Source organism: Jaculus jaculus, chromosome 4 (assembly GCF_020740685.1).
Source record: "Jaculus jaculus isolate mJacJac1 chromosome 4, mJacJac1.mat.Y.cur, whole genome shotgun sequence".
Classification (NCBI taxonomy): Eukaryota; Metazoa; Chordata; class Mammalia; order Rodentia; family Dipodidae; genus Jaculus; species Jaculus jaculus.
Window position 1 is genome coordinate 69,734,176 of NC_059105.1, and position 17,199 is coordinate 69,751,374.

The 17,199-nt window shown below is 42.2% G+C and overlaps 1 protein-coding gene and 1 pseudogene across 4 annotated transcripts in view; both read left to right on the forward strand.

Annotated features, from left to right (window-relative positions):
* Positions 1-958: 958 nt before the first annotated feature.
* On the forward strand, positions 959-1,598 carry LOC101611829 (annotated as a pseudogene).
* A 3,022-nt stretch (positions 1,599-4,620) lies between these two features.
* The window catches only part of Fastkd1 (FAST kinase domains 1), a 45,583-nt gene continuing 33,004 nt past the window's right edge, over positions 4,621-17,199 (forward strand). For 3 of the 4 annotated variants that reach the window (XM_045147378.1, XM_045147379.1, XR_006636786.1), the window contains exons 1-5: positions 4,621-4,718; positions 5,577-6,087; positions 9,046-9,114; positions 13,403-13,528; positions 16,048-16,446. In XM_045147378.1, coding sequence (XP_045003313.1) covers positions 5,639-6,087; positions 9,046-9,114; positions 13,403-13,528; positions 16,048-16,446 — 1,043 coding nt within the window. In that variant the 5' untranslated portion in view covers positions 4,621-4,718; positions 5,577-5,638. The remainder of the gene's footprint in view (positions 4,719-5,576; positions 6,088-9,045; positions 9,115-13,402; positions 13,529-16,047; positions 16,447-17,199) is intronic. The other variant, XM_045147380.1, reaches the window with a different exon arrangement.

Consider the following 17,199-nt stretch of genomic DNA (forward strand, 5'->3'; position numbering starts at 1 on the left):
AGACGCGTGCACCCCCTTGTCCATCTGGCTAACGTGGGACCTGGGGAACCAAGCCTCGAACCGGGGTCCTTAGGCTTCACAGGCAAGGGCTTAACCGCTAAGCCATCTCTCCAGCCCTGGACAATGTACTTTAGAGAAGCTTGGTCCCAAAGAAGTAGGGGCAAGTTAACTTGGCTGGGATTAGAGCAGCTACTGGGTTATCAGCCTCTTGGATTGGATTTGCTTATTGTTAAGCCACCTCAAGAAATTTAACCTAAGCCATAGAGGATCTAGTTAGTTACTAACCCTGATGAGGCCCTCCAGAATCTCTGAGAGGGATGGAATCACTAGCAAATGTTGTTCTAGACAACTTCCTGACTCTAGATTACCTCCCAGCCAATCACGGAGGAGTCTGTGCAGCCAGTAATACAACTTACTACACTTATTTAAACAACTGAGGCAAAGTTGAAGTCAATATCCAAAAGATTTATGAGCAGGCTTCCTGGTTACACTGATATAGCTGAGGCATTAACATCATCTGGTCAGTTATAAAGTCAGCCAGACCTAATTTTATCTAGCTCTTACCCCTCCGGACCCCATGGTAACCTATCATAGTACTTGTTCATAGCCTGCCTCCTCAGTGGCTAATAGACTTAATTTCTTCTAAGCTTCAATACCCTGAACTCTAAATGGTGTCCCATGTTAAGATCTTGCCTGTCAACTTCATTCTCTAGTCCTTCTTGCAATATCCCTTTCCCCAACAGTTTCATGCTCTTAGGCCCAGAGACCTTATGGTAGGCCAACAATGCCTGCCAGGACCTCCAGATAGCTACTAGGTTCTGAAACAGTTCTAGAAGATGATCTTCAGTCCTTATCAATGGCTTGACCTTACTGATGTATTGAGGAGAAATGTGGTGCCTTAAAATGAAAGAGCTGGGCAGCAGAGGAGGCCCTGCGCAGTTCTGCCAATGCCCCCGGTGGAGAAGCCGAGGTCAACATCAGCTTGGAAATATTTAAAGTGTATACAGAACTATTTCCGCCATGCAGACAATTAAGTGTGTTGTTGTGGGTGATGGTGCTGTTGGTAAAACATGTCTCCTGATATCCTACACAACAAACAAATTTCCATTCGAATATGTACCAACTGTTTTTGACAACTATGCAGTTACAGTTATGATTGGTGGAGAGCCATACGCTCTTGGACTTTTTTTATACTGCAGGGCAAGAGGATTATGACAGACTACGACCGCTAAGTTATCCACAAACAGATGTATTTCTAGTCTGCTTTTCAGTGGTCTCTCCGTCATCATTTGAAAATGTGAAAGAAAAGTGGGTTCCTGAGATAACTCACCACTGTCCAAAGACTCCTTTTTTTGCTTGTTGGGACCCAGATTGATCTCAGAGATGATCCCTCCACTATTGAGAAACTTGTCAAGAACAAAGAGAAGCCTATCACTCCAGAGACTGCTGAAAAATTGGCCGGTGATCTGAAGGCTGTCAAGTATGTGGAGTGTTCTGCTCTTACACAGAAAGGCCTAAAGAATGTGTTTGATGAAGCAATATTGGCTGCCCTGGAGCCTTCGGAACCGAAGAAGAGCCGCAGGTGTGTGCTGCTGTGAACATCTCTCCAGAGCCTTTTCTGCACAGCTGGTGTTACCATCATACTAACAGCAATGTTTACATCAAACTAAAGGTTAAAAATTAAAATTCGTTTCTGCAATAATGACAAACGCCCTGCCCCTACCCACATGCACTTGTGTGAGACAAGGCCCATTGGTATGGCCCCTTAGCCCTTCCAGTTAATTTTGAATAATTGTGTATTGTCAGAAAAGTGATGAGTACTAGTTTTTGTTTTCCTGTTTCAAAAACAAAGTTTTTGGGGGTTTCATTTTGTTTAAAAGCAGGCGTGCTGTGATGACTAATACGAACGGTAGAAACTGCTCCCTGGCTATATGGTAGAGTAATCCGGGGCATTTTAGAAGTGTTCTTCCACCTTCTCTCCTTTTGTGGGGGGAAGTGTATGTGGGTTTTTTTTTTTTTTTTGTAATTCATTAATCAGTGGACAGCCCTTAGGGGAGGAGGACTGGTTAATTCCACATTCCACTTCCTAGATCTAGGTTAGAAACTGTGTTCCTCACCTGGTGCTCTTAGGAAGGAGTATAGTAAATGCCTCATTTAATAACATACTCCTTTTTGAAAGTTGCCTTTTCTCCACCCTTGAGTAGATCCAGTCTTTGAAGCTCATGTAAGTGGGTGGAAGCTGTCTCGCCTCCTCTTTTCTAGGATGCACTGTGTATGTGACTGTGACTTCCAAGGAGATTTGTTAGCCATTTGCTGATTGTGTGTGTGTGTGTGTGGGGGGGGTAATTTCTAACTTCTTTCATTGATAAATGAAAAAAAGTATTGCACCTTTTGAAATATACCAAATGGGTTGAAGTCCTGATTAAGAAAAAATACGCCCCCACCATCAGTCATTTTCTTATATGCTTAGCATAGATTTGCAACAGTGTGCGGTGTTCTTAGAACCCAGCTGCAAACCTGGCACCTAGAATTCCTGTAAGGGGCGGTGCTAGAAGGCAGATGCCTATGGGATGGTGACTATCCTCTTTCAGGTTATGAGAACACAGGCCTGCTTCACTAAGAAGCTATGGGCATGCGGGGAATGGGGGATACTTACCAGTATGGGGACCAGTCAGGGTATCCCTTTTTTTCTGTCATGCATATGAGGAACCCTTGAGCAACTGGCTGAAGCTCTCTAGTTTAATAAAAATCATGGCAAGAGTCTTATGACTCTTTATAAATGTTAATAGGGATTTTATCAGATTATTTTGTTTGCAGTTTCCAATTTTTAAAAATGTTTAGGTAATCTCTACCTTCCCCAAATCCTAATTCTTGTAGATTCTTTAGTGTTGAACCAGTGCTTTCTCATGTCTCATTTCTTTGTATATGCATTCTTTTCAGATGTATTAAACAAAACCCTTCACAAGCCAAAAAAAAAAAAAAAAAGAAAAAAAGAAAGAAAGAAAGAAAGAAAGAAAGAAAGAAAGAAAGAAAGAAAGATGGAAAGAGCGAGCTGAGGTGGGGCTGGAGAGGTGGCTCAGGGGTTAAGGTACTTGCCTGCAAACATAATGACCGGAGTTTGATTCTCTAGTACCCATGTAAAGCCAGATGTACAAAGTGGCACATATGTCTGGAGTTCATTTGCAGTGGTTTAGAGGCCTTGGTGTGCCTGTTCTCTGTCTCTCTCTCTTTTGCCTTTCTCTGCTTACAAATAAATAAATTAAAAATATTTTTTAAAAAAGAACTGAGGCTGGAGAGATGGCTCAGCAGTGATTCCCTAGTACCCGCATAAAGCCAAATACACAAAATGGTGCATGCCTTTGGAATTCTTTTTGTCTTAACTACTAAGCCATCTCTCCAGCCATATACATATATATTTAAATATTAAATATATTTAAATATTTTTATTTATCTATTTGAGAGAGAGAGAGAGAGAATCAGAATGAGTAGGCCAGGGCCTCTTTCCTCTGCAAACTCCAAATGGATGCACCACTTTGTGTATCTGGCTTTAAGTGAGCACCGGGAATTGAACCTTGGGTCACAGGCTTTGTAAGCAAGTGCTTTTACCGATGAACCATCTCCCCAGCCCCATGTTTACATTTTTTAGTATCTTTTTTTTTTTAATTTTTTTTTTTGTTCATTTTTTATTTATTTATTTGAGAGCGACAGACATAGAGAGAAAGACAGATAGAGGGAGAGAGAGAGAGAATGGGCGCGCCAGGGCTTCCAGCCACTGCAAACGAACTCCAGACGCGTGTGCCCCCTTGTGCATCTGGCTAACGTGGGACCTGGGGAACCAAGCCTCGAACCGGGGTCCTTAGGCTTCATAGGCAAGCGTTTAACCGCTAAGCCATCTCTCCAGCCCCATTTTTTAGTATCTTTTTTGTTTGAGGTAGGGTATTACTCTAGCGTCTCAGGTTGACCTCAAACTCACAGCGATCCTCTTACCTCTGCCTCCCAAGTGCTGAGATTAAAGGCCTGTGCTACCAAGCCTGGCCCTCTACTGTCATTTTAAAAATATTATTGACCGGGGAGGGGGGCAGGGGGGATGGGGTGAGGGGCGGGTTGGGAATTTAGCTCAGTGGATGAGCGCCGCAAGGCCCTGGGTTTGTTCCTCAGCACCGGGAAAAAAAGTTATTCGGGGGCTGGAGAGATGGCTTACCAGTTAGGGCGCTTGCCTGCAAAGCCCAAGGGCCCCCGGTTCGATTCCCCAGGACCCGCAGAGCCGGATGCATAAGGTGGCGCATGCATATGGAGTTCATCTGCAGTAGCTGGAGGCCCTGGAGCGCCCATTCTCTCTCTCTCTCCTTCTCTCTCTCTGTGTGTGTCTGTGTGTGTGTGTGTCTCAAATATATAGAGAAAATAAAAGTTTTAAAAACATTATTTTGTAGTGTATTACAAATATGTCAGCGCTCTAAAAACTGGGCAACACCCTCCAGTGTAGCTGGTCCCTGACATAAAAGACCAAGATTTTTTTCTTGATCATCTCCTTCGATAAAGAAGAAACTACCAAACCCAGAATTCCCTCAAACGCATACACGTGGCCGCCTCGCGCGGCGCCCTCTGGGATTTGTAGTTCAAGCCTTTCCCGGTGCTGGCTGCGGGTCCGGCATTTGTTCCCGCCCTGGGGAGCGACTGCAGTGTCTCTCCAGGAAAGGCTGCAGTCTGGAACATGACCGGTGAGCTAGAGGGCCGATTCCCCCTGGGGACTAGGGCCAGCCCGTGACTGCTGAGCCGCCGTCACCAGCCTTCCCCGGATCTCCCAGGAAAGTTAGCGGCGCGCGGGGAAGAGCTAGCCGGCAAGTCAGGGCGGGGACACCCGGGCCGGCTTACACTTCCTCACCTGGCTCGTGGCGGGCACCTGTCACCCGCCAACCTTGCCAGTGTGGACCGTGCACAGTCCCTGAGTCACACTGGTGGCTTCCCCAAGGTCACTCAGCCGGGGGCCCCTGAGTACCGTAGCCCCCCGCTCACAGCCTCCAGTGGGTCTTAACCAATGAACGACACGTTTGTTGTGATCACCTCCACTTCAGTTGCGGGTGGTTAGCATGCTGAGGATTCCTTTGCTTGGTGTGGGGCTTGGGCCCGGATGTTGTATTGATTGCCACAAAGTAAAGTCGCTTAGGTTATTTATTTTATTTTTAAACTTTACTTGTGAATAGCCTGACATAGCCTTAGAGGGGTCCGGCTCACTGTGATCCTAGCCACTTAGGTGGCTGAGGCAGGAGGATACTTGGACTATTGCAGTGACACCTTGTTTCTACAGGCAAACACCTGAAAAGATCTAATTTTGTTCTTTTTGGTTTCCTTTCTTCTGCTTTTATGACCAGATTTAAAAACTAGCAAGTTTAAAATGGGTTACAGGAAGAACCCTTTTTTTCTGGGCATTTCCTCTTAGACTAGACTCTGCCATGTGGTTGAGACTAATAACAAAGTCTACTGAATGTAGAAAAACTTTGTTGCTTGAAATTTGCGTTTTGGAATTCATTTGCTATCAGTGAGATGAGATTAACCATGCCACCGAAATTCTTTTGCAGACTTCTTTGGAGTGGATTTAGAACCTTCAAAATGGAAAGCAAACACATGAAGGAAGGCCAGCATGAGCTGCAGATGGCTTCATTTACCTAAGAAAATCTGTGATATAGAAGAAAAGAAGCTCGTGTGTGTGTGTGTGTGTGTGTGTGTAGACCCATTGAAACATAGAGCCATGTTTTGTCTAAGACTAAGAGGTATTTCTCTGTCCTCTTGGAGAATGCTTCAGTGTCGACCCCTCAGTTGTGAATCATTAATTACTCAGATGAATAACTGTACAGATGAAGAGCAAATATTCAATGTTATTGAAAGAAACAAAGCTAGTCTTTCAGAAAACCACGTGGGCTGTGCATTTAATATGCTTTGGCAGCTTCAGAAGCAGAAGACTGCCTTGTTAAGAAATGTCACACGTGTTAGAGACCACCCCCAATTCGTTACTCTTTGCAATTTAGCTTCAAATCACATCCAGTCAATGAATGATGACACCCTGGTGAATGTGTTGTACATCACAAAACAGTAAGTTACTTTTAGATTTTATGGAAATGGTTATAATTTAAATTTTATAAGAACATTTATAATTTTATAAGAATTTTTATTTATTTATTTGAGAGAGAAAGAAGCAGAGAGAGAGAGAAAAAAAAGAGCGTGTCAGGGCCTCCAGCCACTGCAATCTGAACCCCAGACATATGTGCCACATTCTTCATCTGCCTTACATGGGTCCTGGGGAATTGAACCTAGGTCCTTTGGCTTTGCAAACACCTTAACCACTAAGCCATTTCTCCAGCCTATTTCTTCAAAAATTTAAAAAAAAAAATTAATTTGCAAGAGAGAGAAAGACAGAGGAAGAATATGGGTACATAGGGCCTCTAGCTGCTGCAAACAAACTCCAGAAGCATGCCCCACTTTGTGTATCTAGCTTTACATGGGTACTGGGGAATTGAACCCCAGACCATTAGGCTTTGCAGACAAGTACCTTAACCACTTAGCCATCTCTTCTGCCCCTGTAAAAGATGTTCTTTATCGTGAGTTAGTAGTACAACTTTATTTATTTATTTATTTAGTTATTATTATTTTTTTAATTAGAGAGAGAGAGATAATTGGACTGCCAGGGCCTTCTACCACTGCAAACTGAACTCCAGATGGTGGTGCACATGTGACCTTGTGCTTTTGTCACCTTGTGTATCTGCCTTATGTGGGACCTAGAGAGTGGAACATGGGTTTTTAGGCTTCTCAGGCAAGCGCCTTAACTGCTAAGCCATCTCTCCTGCCCAGCAGTGCAGTTTTTCTTTTTTAATTAACAATGTCCATGATTATAAAAAAATATTCCATGGTAATACCCTCCCTCCCCCTACTTTCCCCTTTGAAACTCCAATCTCCCCCTCTCAATCAGTCTCTCTTTTATTTTGATGTCATGATCTTTTCCTCCTATTATGATGGTTTTGTGTAAGTAATGTCAGGCACTGTGAGGTCGTGGATATCCAGGCCATTTTATATCAGGTGGGAGCACATTGTAAGGGGTCCTACCCTTCCTTTGGCTCTTACATTCTTTCCACCACCTCTTCCACAATGGACCCTGAGCCTTGGAAGGTGTGATAGAGATACTGCAGTGCTGAGCAACTCCTGTCACTTCTTTCTAGTACCATGATGCCTCCTGAGTCATCCAAGGGCACTGCCATCTGAAAAGAGAAGATTCTCTGCCAAAAGTGAGAGTAGCATTAATATAAGGGTATGAACATTAAGAGAAGTGCTTACTGGGCAGTTTGATGAGCATAGTATATACATTTAGCCAGACAGCAGCAGACGTTACACCCCAGGTCTCATGACTATACCTGTTTTAAGTTTTCAGTATCAGGGATATATTCCCTCCCATGGAGCGGGCCTCCAGCCCTATTAGAGGGCTGTTGGTTTCCACCATGACAGATATGCCATTATTGCACTCGTTGGTTCATTTGGCCTGGCTGGCCAAATATAAGGCTTGCACTGTCCAGTGTTGAGTATCTTCACTGGTGTTTTCTCTTTCTTCCATTGAACTGCATGCAGAATGGCATCTTCCAGCTTTGTCAGCTGGTCTCCAGTAGTGCAGTTTTAAAAATTAAAGATTGCTTAGTGGTTAAAGCCCTTGCCTGCAAAGCCAAAGGATCCCAGTTTGATTTTCCACGACCCATTGTTAGCCAGATGCACCAGGGGGCCCATGCATCTGGAGTTCATTTGCAGTGGCTGGAGGCCCTGGCATGCCCATTCTCTCCCTCTCTCTTCAATTAAATAAATAAACAAAATATACTTAAAACTACAATATAATTAATCATGAAAATACAATCAATTAATTTTGGGTCTATGGCAGTGGATTATTGTAGAATTTTGTAGAAATGAGGTTGGTGAATGATAATGAGAATATAATAGACTTTAGGTTAATGTATGATAACAAATCAGTGAGTAAATTGCATCTTTGTTGGTCTGTGTGCAGTCTCTGGGCTTCTGTAATTCAGTTGATGGCACATATTTCTAGAGATTATTGGAATAATAGTTCATTTCCCAGTAGTAACTTAAAATGAAAAAGAAGGAGAATTAGAAATAACATGATTTTGTATACTAGAGTTGGTAACAGTGTTTCACATGGCTTGTTGAGAGGTACTTCCTACACAAAGGGCTTTCTGGATGTCAAATGAAATTCAGAGATTAAAGATGGGTATGGTGATGCATGCTGTTATCCCAGCCGCTTGAGATCATGAGCTTAAGGCCAGTCTGGGCTATTTGTGTAGCAAAACCCTGTCTCAGAACAAAACAAAACAAAAATGGATTTTTAGTAGAATACTTGTCTAGCATGTATGAGACCCTGGATTTGATTTCTAGCACTACAAAAGGAAAAGAGGATATTTTACATTGGTTTCAGAGAAATCCAGTCAGGACTGAGATCCTCAAATAAATTCCTCAGGTGTACAAGGGAAAGCACAAGCAAAAAAATTATTAATCCCTTTGAAAACTCATGATTTCTTTTAGTGTTCTTTCTCATGTTACAGTTTTTTTTTTCCTGTGAGGTACATAGAGGGAATACTTAATGATTAAGGTGATTATTAATAATTATTTAAATATAATTAGTTGATTTGTATGCAGAGAAAAGACAGAGAGAAGAGACACAGACAGAATGGCTGCGCCAGGGCCTCCAGCCACTGCAAACTCCAGATGCATGCACCACTTTGTGCATCTGGCTTTACATGGGTACTGGAGAATCAAACCTAGGTCCTTTGGCTTTGCTGGCAAATGCCTTAACCACTAAGCCATCTGTTCAACCCTACTTTTTGTTTTTGAGACAAGGTGTAGCCTAGGCAGGCCTGGAACTCAGGATCCTCCTGCTTCAGGCTCACAAATAGCTGGAATTACATGTATGGGTCACATGCCAAGCTCTGTGTGTGTGTGTTTAATGATTTTTTTTAAAAGTTTATGTGTGGAAAATTATTTTCTCTTGTTTTTACTGAGGTTTGCTGTTGTGGCCCATGACCCCCTAGCTGAAGCACTAGTTATAGAAGCATGGAAAAGACTGGAAAGGCAAGTACTCTGAAATAATACCGTAAAAGAGGCTTATTCTTTTCATGGTTGTCAGTAGGAAATCTTATAGGAAAAGAATGGAAAGCTGCTGCCTGTCCATTAAACATGTATTTAACTCAATTTAGTTTGAGGGACTTTGATTATATAAGGTGTATTCTTTTACATTTTTATGTTGTTCTGTGTATATGATGTTTGTGTGGGGATTGGGGCAATGGGTGCACACATGCCACCATACCTCTGTAGAGGTCAGAGGATAACCTTTGGGTGTTGGTTCTCTCCTTCCACCTTGTTTTGAGACAGGGTCTCCCTTGTTTTTGTCATTGTGAAGTCAGTCTACCTGGACCCATGAGCTTTGGGGTTCTCTTGGCTCTGCCTCTCATTGCCATACAGTCCTAGCTTAACCCTCAATATTCCCCTTTCTACTTTCATATCACATGTTCTACTTTGTCCCGTTCCTTCTAGAACCTCTTTTCTCTATTCATTCTTTATGAGAGAAGGGAAAGTATTTCAAGTGCTCCCTCTTTAGTTCAGAGCAGGGAACGGTGTGTTTTACCATAAACATCTATACGTGTGTGTGTGTGTGTGTATACACATATATGTATATATTTAAAATATAAATAGAGTCACAACTATTTGTGGACTGGTTGGTTTGAGTTAACTGTAAGAGTTCTGCTTCAGAAACTAAAGACTGGTTGTCAGTTAAATTTCTGACTGCCTGGCAATTTAAACCTAAATGTGTGAAAGTCACAAGAGATGAAAAAAGAAGACACTGGTTTAGTGGTACTGAAGGCTGTGTAACATGTTTTGGAGCATGTATAAACCACTGTCACCGTATTTCTGTGCACAGGTAGTGACCAGAACTTGTAGGATACTTCAGCTTTAGGTCCACTGCTATGGGCACTATTGATTCAAATAATGTACTTTCTCTACTATACACACCTGTATTTTAGCATGTCACCAGAATGGGTAATCATCAAGAAAAAAAATATGATTAGGTTATTCTTTTTTAAATAGGTGTCCTTTTTAATTTTTATTTATTGTTTTGAGAGCAACAGACAGAGAGAGAAAGAGGGAGGGTGGGGAGAGAAAGAGAGAGAAATAATAGGGGTGCCAGGGCTTCCAGCCACTGAAAGTGAACTCCGGATGTGTGCACCCCCTTGTTCATCTGGCTAACATGGGTCCTGGGGAATCGAGCCTCGAACCGGGGTCGTTAGGCTTCACAGGCAAGCGCTTAACCGCTAAGCCATCTCTCCAGCCCAGGTTATTCTTTTTTAAATTAATTAATTAATTAACTTATGTGTATGAGAGAGAAAGAGGCAGGGAGAGGGAGAGAGATAAAGAGAATGGGTGTGCCAGGGCCTTCAGCTACTGCAAATGAACTCTAGATGCATGCACTACCTTGTGCATCTGGCTTACGTGGGTACTCAGAAATTGGGAACCTAGGTCCTTAGGCTTCACAGGCAAGTGCCTTAACCACTAAGCCATCTCTCTAGCCCTGTTTAGGTTATAATTGTGAATATAGAAAAGTCTTTTCTACAAATATGTGGAAAACCATCCATATGTAAAAGAGCTGAGATAAGGGCTGGAGAAATGGCTTAGTGGTTAAGACACTTACCTATGAAACCTAGGACCCAGGTTTGATTCCCCAGGACCCATGTAAACCATATGCACAAGATGGTACATGCTTTGGAATTCGTTTGTAGTAACTGGAGGCCCAGGCACATCCATTCTCTCTCTCTCAATCTCTCTCTCTCTCTCTCTCTCTCTGTGCCTCTTTCTTACTCTATCAAATAAGTAATAATAATAAAAGAGCTGAGATAATAACAGTACTCTGTGTGTGTGTGTGTTTTGTTTTTCTGAGGTAAGGTCTCACTCTAGCTCAGGCTGACCTGGAATTCACTATGTAGTCTCAAGGTAGCCTCAAACTCATGGCGATCCTCCTGCTTCTGCCTCCCAAGCATGAGATTAAAGGTGTGTGCCACCAGGCCTAGCACTAGAGCTACTTTTAAGATTGCTTCTGAAGCCAGGCATGGTGGTACATGCCTTTAATCCCAATATTCTGGGAGGCAGAAGTAGGAGGATCACTGTGAGTTCAATGCCAGCCTGAGACTACAAAGTGAATTTTAGGTCAGCCTAGGCTAGAGTGAGACCTTACCTTGAAAAACAAAACAAAAAAGAATGCTATGGAAAACATCAGGTTTTTTTTTTTAAATAGACAAGTTATTTATTAATTTATTTACTTATTTGAGAGAGAGAGAAACAGAAAGAAACAGAAAGACAGACATAGAGAAAGAGAAAATGGGCATGCCAGAGCCTCTAGCCACTGCTAACAAGCTCCAAATGAATGCACCATCTTGTGCATCTGGCTTTATGTGGGTACTGGGGAATCAAACTGGGATCCTTTGGCTCTGTAGGAAAGCACCTTAACCACTGAGCCATCTCTCCAGCCCATTGTCACAGTTTTTAACTGGGAGCTGGGCGTGGTGGTGCATGACTTTAATCCCGGCACTTGGGAGGCAGAGGTAGGAGCATCTCCATGAGTTCGAGGCCACTCTAGGACTACATAGTGAATTCTAGGTCATCCTGAGCTAGAGTGAGAACCTGCCTGGGGGTTGGGGGGAAGTTTTTAACTGGGGGTTTTTGATGGTCAAAGGCTATTATTGGTGGAATAAGACAAATAGTAGTGAAGAAAGTTAAGCTCATTGTAGGGAAGAGATATGAATGTTTCAGGGTTTTTTCCCAATATGTTACTACTTATTTATTTATTTATTTGAGAGAGAGAGAGAGAGAGAGAGAGAAACTGAAAGAAGCAGAGTGAGTGTGTGAGTATGGGTGTGATGGAGCCTCCTACCACTGCAAATGAATTCCAGATGCATGTGCCACCTTATACATCTGGCTTTATTTGGGTACTGAGGAATCAAACCTGAGCCCTTTGGCTTTTCAGCTAAGTACCTTAACTGTGAAGCCATCTCTCCAGCCCCTCTTTCTCTTCTTGAGACAGGTAGCCCAGGTTGGCCTAGGGCTCACCGTTGTCCTCAGTGCTGGGATTACAGACCTGAGCTATCATGCCCGTGTGTTCTTTGTTTTGTAGTGTACTGCTTCTCAAAGCTTAACCTGATTCTTACTATTGTAGACATATACTGGGGAGCCCTATGGGTTTGTGATATATAATTGTGGTGGTTTGATTCAGGTGTTCCCCGTAAACTTAGATGTTCTGAATGCTAGGTTCCCAGCTGATGTAGATTTGGGAGTGTTTTGTTGAGGGCAGGCTTATGGGTGTTATATCTCCTTGCCAGTGTTTGGCACACTCTCCTGTTGCTATAGTCTATTTGAGAGAGAGAGAAAGAGGCAGAGAGAGGGAGCGAATGGGCATACCAGGGCCTCTGGCCACTGCAGACGAACTTCAGATGCTTGCACCCCCTTGTGCATCTGGCTTACGTGGGTCCTGGATAGTCGCACCAGGATCCTTTGGCTTTGCAGGCAAACACCTTAACCACTAAGCCATCTCTGCAGCCAAACTCTCTCTTTTTAAATCTTTTTTTTAAACATATATGAATTTATTATATTCAAGCAGGGAGAGAGAGAGGGAGAATGGGTGCACCAGTACAAACAAACTCCAGATATATGTACTACTTTGTGCATCTGGCCTTATGTAGATACTGGGAATTTGAACCTGGGCTGTCAGGCTTGCAAGCAAGCACCTTAATCACAAACCTATCTCTCCAGTACCAATATTTTATTACCTTGAGAAAAACTAGATTTCCATATGGTTTATTCATAACATCTTTAATTTACACTAACCCTCCAGCCCCTTCCTCTCCTCCATCTCCTCCCCTCAACTTTCTTTCTTTTTGAGATAGAGTCTCGCTCTAGCCCAGGCTGACCTGGAATTCACTATGTAGTCTCAGGCTGGCCTCAAACTCACAGTGATCCTCCTACCTCTGCCTCCCCAGTGCTGGGTGCACAGTTTCTTTATTGCTGTGTAGTATGTTACTTTGTGGGCATGTGCACTTTATCCATTGTACTCTAGGAACGCTTGGATTATTTGCAGTTTTTGCTGTTATGCAGCAATGAACTTCCTTAGGCTTCAAGTAAGCTCAAAAAAGGTTAAAGTCTACGGACTAGGGACGTAACTCAGTTGCAGAGTGCTTGTCAAGTGTGTCTAAGGCCTAGGGTGGAGAGAAAAATTGCATCACGTATGAGCAACATTGTTACCATTCTTCTTGCTTTTCACTTTGTAGCTACTGTGTGCTTTAATTAGTACTCATTTCATTTACATTTTTAACAGGCTTGATATTAATGTGCTGTCAGTATTCTCCACTTGCCTCGCTGACCAGCACTTGTGTTCTAGCCCATTAATGGGAAAGATAGCTGATGCTGTGAATAGGAAATTGGAAAGCATTCAGGACTTAAGGTAAATTTATAGAGGGGCTTTTGTGGGCTGTAAAGTTCCTGGGTTTTGATGCATATATATATATACTTACCAGTCATTGCTTCTTTTGTTTGTTTTTTTCAAGGTAGGATCTTGCTGTAGCCCAAACTGACCTGGAATTCACTATGTAGTCTCAGGGTGGCCTTGAACTCTTGGCGATCCTCCTACCTCTGCCTTCTAAGTGCTGGGATTAAAGGTGTGCGCCACCACACCAGGCTTAATTCTTATCTAAAAAACAGGGATAGTAGTATCTACTTTGTCTTGTTGCCATCTCTAAAGGTCTTGAAAGTTTTCTCTTAAGTTTGTTTGCCACATCTCCAACCCACCTGCCACATTTTCATATGAGCCAAGCAGAAGACATGAGACTCCAAATCAGGCATAGAAGACTGTTTCTCAAAACAGCAATAGCACACGGAGTACTAGCACCTATTTTTGAAAATATTTAATTTATTTATTTGAGAGAGTGAGAGAAAGAGGCAGATAGAGATTGGGCACACCTGGGTCCTTAGGCTTCATAGGCAAATGCCTTAACAGTTAAGCCACCTCTCCATTTTTTTTTTTTTTTTTTTTTTGAGGTAGCGTTTCACTCTAGCCCAGGCTGACCTGGAATTTACTATGTAGTCTCAGAGTAGCCTTGAGCTTATGGTGATCTTCCTGCCTCTGCCTCCCAAGTGCTGGGATTAAAGGCACGTGCCACATTTTAAACTTTTCATTGACAACCTCCTTACATATGGGTAATATACCTTGATCATCACCCCCTTCCACTACTCTCCTTTTCCCCCTGCCCACTATCCCCTATTCTCTAAATCTCTTCTTTTCAACTAGTCTCTCTATTTTGTTGTCATCATGTTTTTCCTTCCCTGTTATGCAGGTCTTGTGTAGGTAGTGTTAGCCACTATGAAGTCATGAATATCCAGGCCACTTTGTGTCTGGAAGACAGTATTCCAAAACACTCCTCTCCTTCCTGTGGCTGTTAAATTCTTTCTGCCACCTGTTCCACAGTGGTCACTGAACCTTGGAGGGTTTGATAGAAATATCTCAGTGCTGAACACTCCACTGTCTCTTCTTCTCAGTACTTTCCCAATTTTCTTTTCTCTTTCTTTTTTTTTCTTTTTTCTTTCTTTTCAAGGTAGGGTCTCTCTCTAGCCCAGGCTGAACTAGAATTCACTATTTAGTCTCAGGGTGGCCTAAACTCATGGTGATTCTCCTACCTCTGCATCCTGATTAAAGGTGTGGATTAAAGCTGGAATTAAAGGTGTGCACCACCATGTCCAGCTATCTTTTTTATTTTTACTTTTTAAACATTTTATTTATTCATTCATTCATTTAGTTAGTCAGTCAGTTATTTGAGAGAGAGAGAGAGACAGACAAAGAGACATATAGAGAGAATGAGTGTGGGTGTGCCAAGGCTTCTGCAAAACAACTCTGGAGGTGTGTCCCACTTTGTGCCTCTATCTGGCTGTATGTGGGTACTGGGAAATTGAACATGGGCCATCAGTCTTTGCAATCAAGTAAGTGCCTTTAACTGCTAAGCCATCTCTCCAGTCCCATTTTTTCTTCTTCTTCTTTTTTTTAATTTTTAAATTTTTATTAACATTTTCCATGATTATAAAAAAAAATCCCATGGTAATTCCCTCCCTCCCCACTGACACTTTCCCCTTTGAAATTCCATTCTCCATCATATTACTTCCCCATCTCAAGCATTGTACTTACATATATACAATATCAACCTATTAAGTACCCTCCTCCCTTCCTTTCTCTTCTCTTTATATCTCCTTTTTAACTTACTGGCCTCTGCTACTAAGTATTTTCATTCTCACGCTCTTCTTTTTTTTTTTTTTTTTTTTTTAGTATTTATTTATTCATCTGAGAGAGAGTGAGACAGAGGCAGATAGAGAGAGAATGGGTATGTTATTGCCTTTAGCCACTGTAAACAAACTTCCAACACATATGCCGCCTTGTGCATCTCGTTTTTTGTGGGTACTGGGGGATTGAACTTGGGTCCTTAGGCTTTAACTGCTGAGCCATCTCTCCAGCCCCCATCTTTTCTTTTCTTTTCTTTCTTTCTTTCTTCTCCTCCTGCTTCTCCTCCTTTTTTTTTAATTTATAAATTTTTATTAACATTTTCCATGATTATAAAAAAAAAATCCCATGGTAATTCCCTCCCTCCCCCCTGACACTTTCCCCTTTGAAATTCCATTCTCCATCACCTCCTCCTTTTTTTTTTTAAGGCAATTTCTCACTGTATAGTGCAGGCTGGCATCAAACCCAAGATCCTCCTGCCTTAACTCTCATGTGCTGGAATTATAGCTTTGTGGCACTAAATCTGGCAAAATATTGTTGTTTTGATTACTGGGAATTTTGAGTTTCAAGTTCTACTAGTATTTAAAAGAAATGGCTATGGCATAATAAATATGCTTACCAATTTTTCTGTATCTAGACAATAGTTTAAAATTGGTTGTGTTTCTTTAATAATGTGAAAATTTTCTGTTTTTCTTCAGGTGCTTGTCTGTCTTGATGGTGAACATAGCTTCTTTAATATCACAAGGTTTTCAAGAGCGATTAGTGAGTAAAACAGAACAACTTTTTGACACCCTGAGTTCTTCCAACATCAACACGGCAAGAAGGATAGTACAATTTCTTAGAAATGTCAAATACACTTATTACCCACTAGTAGAGAGGTGTGACCGTGTGTTTGTAAGAGACGTGAACCTTCTGGACTTGGATTCCATTACTAAAATACTCAGTCTATATCAGACTCTACAGTTTCACAGTTTTGAATTTACTAAAGTGGCTAAACAGAGGCTAACTGAGATGATCCCTCTGTGTGGTCACCCTTCAAACTTTGTCAAATTGTTTGCCACCCTGGGACCAATGGCAAGACCGGAAGAAAAGGAAAAGTAAGTTCACCTTAAAATGCTTTACTTTTCTCCTTGAGATTCTTTGGATTCTTCAAGCAGTTTAGGTCCCTTTGCAGTTGCAGAGCTCATAAAAACCACTCCAATGAACAGTGAGAGGGGAAATGATTTGCTGTACTTTGCTCTTTCCCTGTTAGCATGTTCTAACAAGTAGCCAGTGAGTCCCTGGGGCTGGACCAAGACAGAAGATGAAGGGGCAACACCATTTAAGGACATTTATTATTCCCTCCTGAAAGGTGTAAGACTTCCAGCTGCCATAAGTGTGTAGAATATTTAGGTTATAGTAGTCTAAACAGTGGATCATTTTAGCCTTGCCGTGTTCATCACAGTCAAAAGCACTTTCTTTGCTAGTTGTGGTAATGCACAGCTATGACCCCCGCATTTAGGAAGTGGAGGTAGAAGATTTTACAGAACAGCTTGAGTTACATAAGGAGTTCCAGGGCCAACCTGAGCTGCAAAGCCTGACCTTACCTCAAGCAAGAAAACAAACAAAAAAAAGGGGGCTGGAGAGATGACATAGTGGCTAAGGCACCTGCTTGCGAAGCCTAAGGACCCAGGTTTGATTCCCCAGTACCCATATAAGCCCTGGCACATCCATTCTCTATCTGATCCCCCCCTTAAATAAATAAATCAAATATTTTATAAAAGCACTTACAGTGAATTTGGTCTGGTTCATCTCTGTATCAGTTAGCTTCTTGTTGCTGGGACAAAACACCTGCCCAGAAGCAACTCATG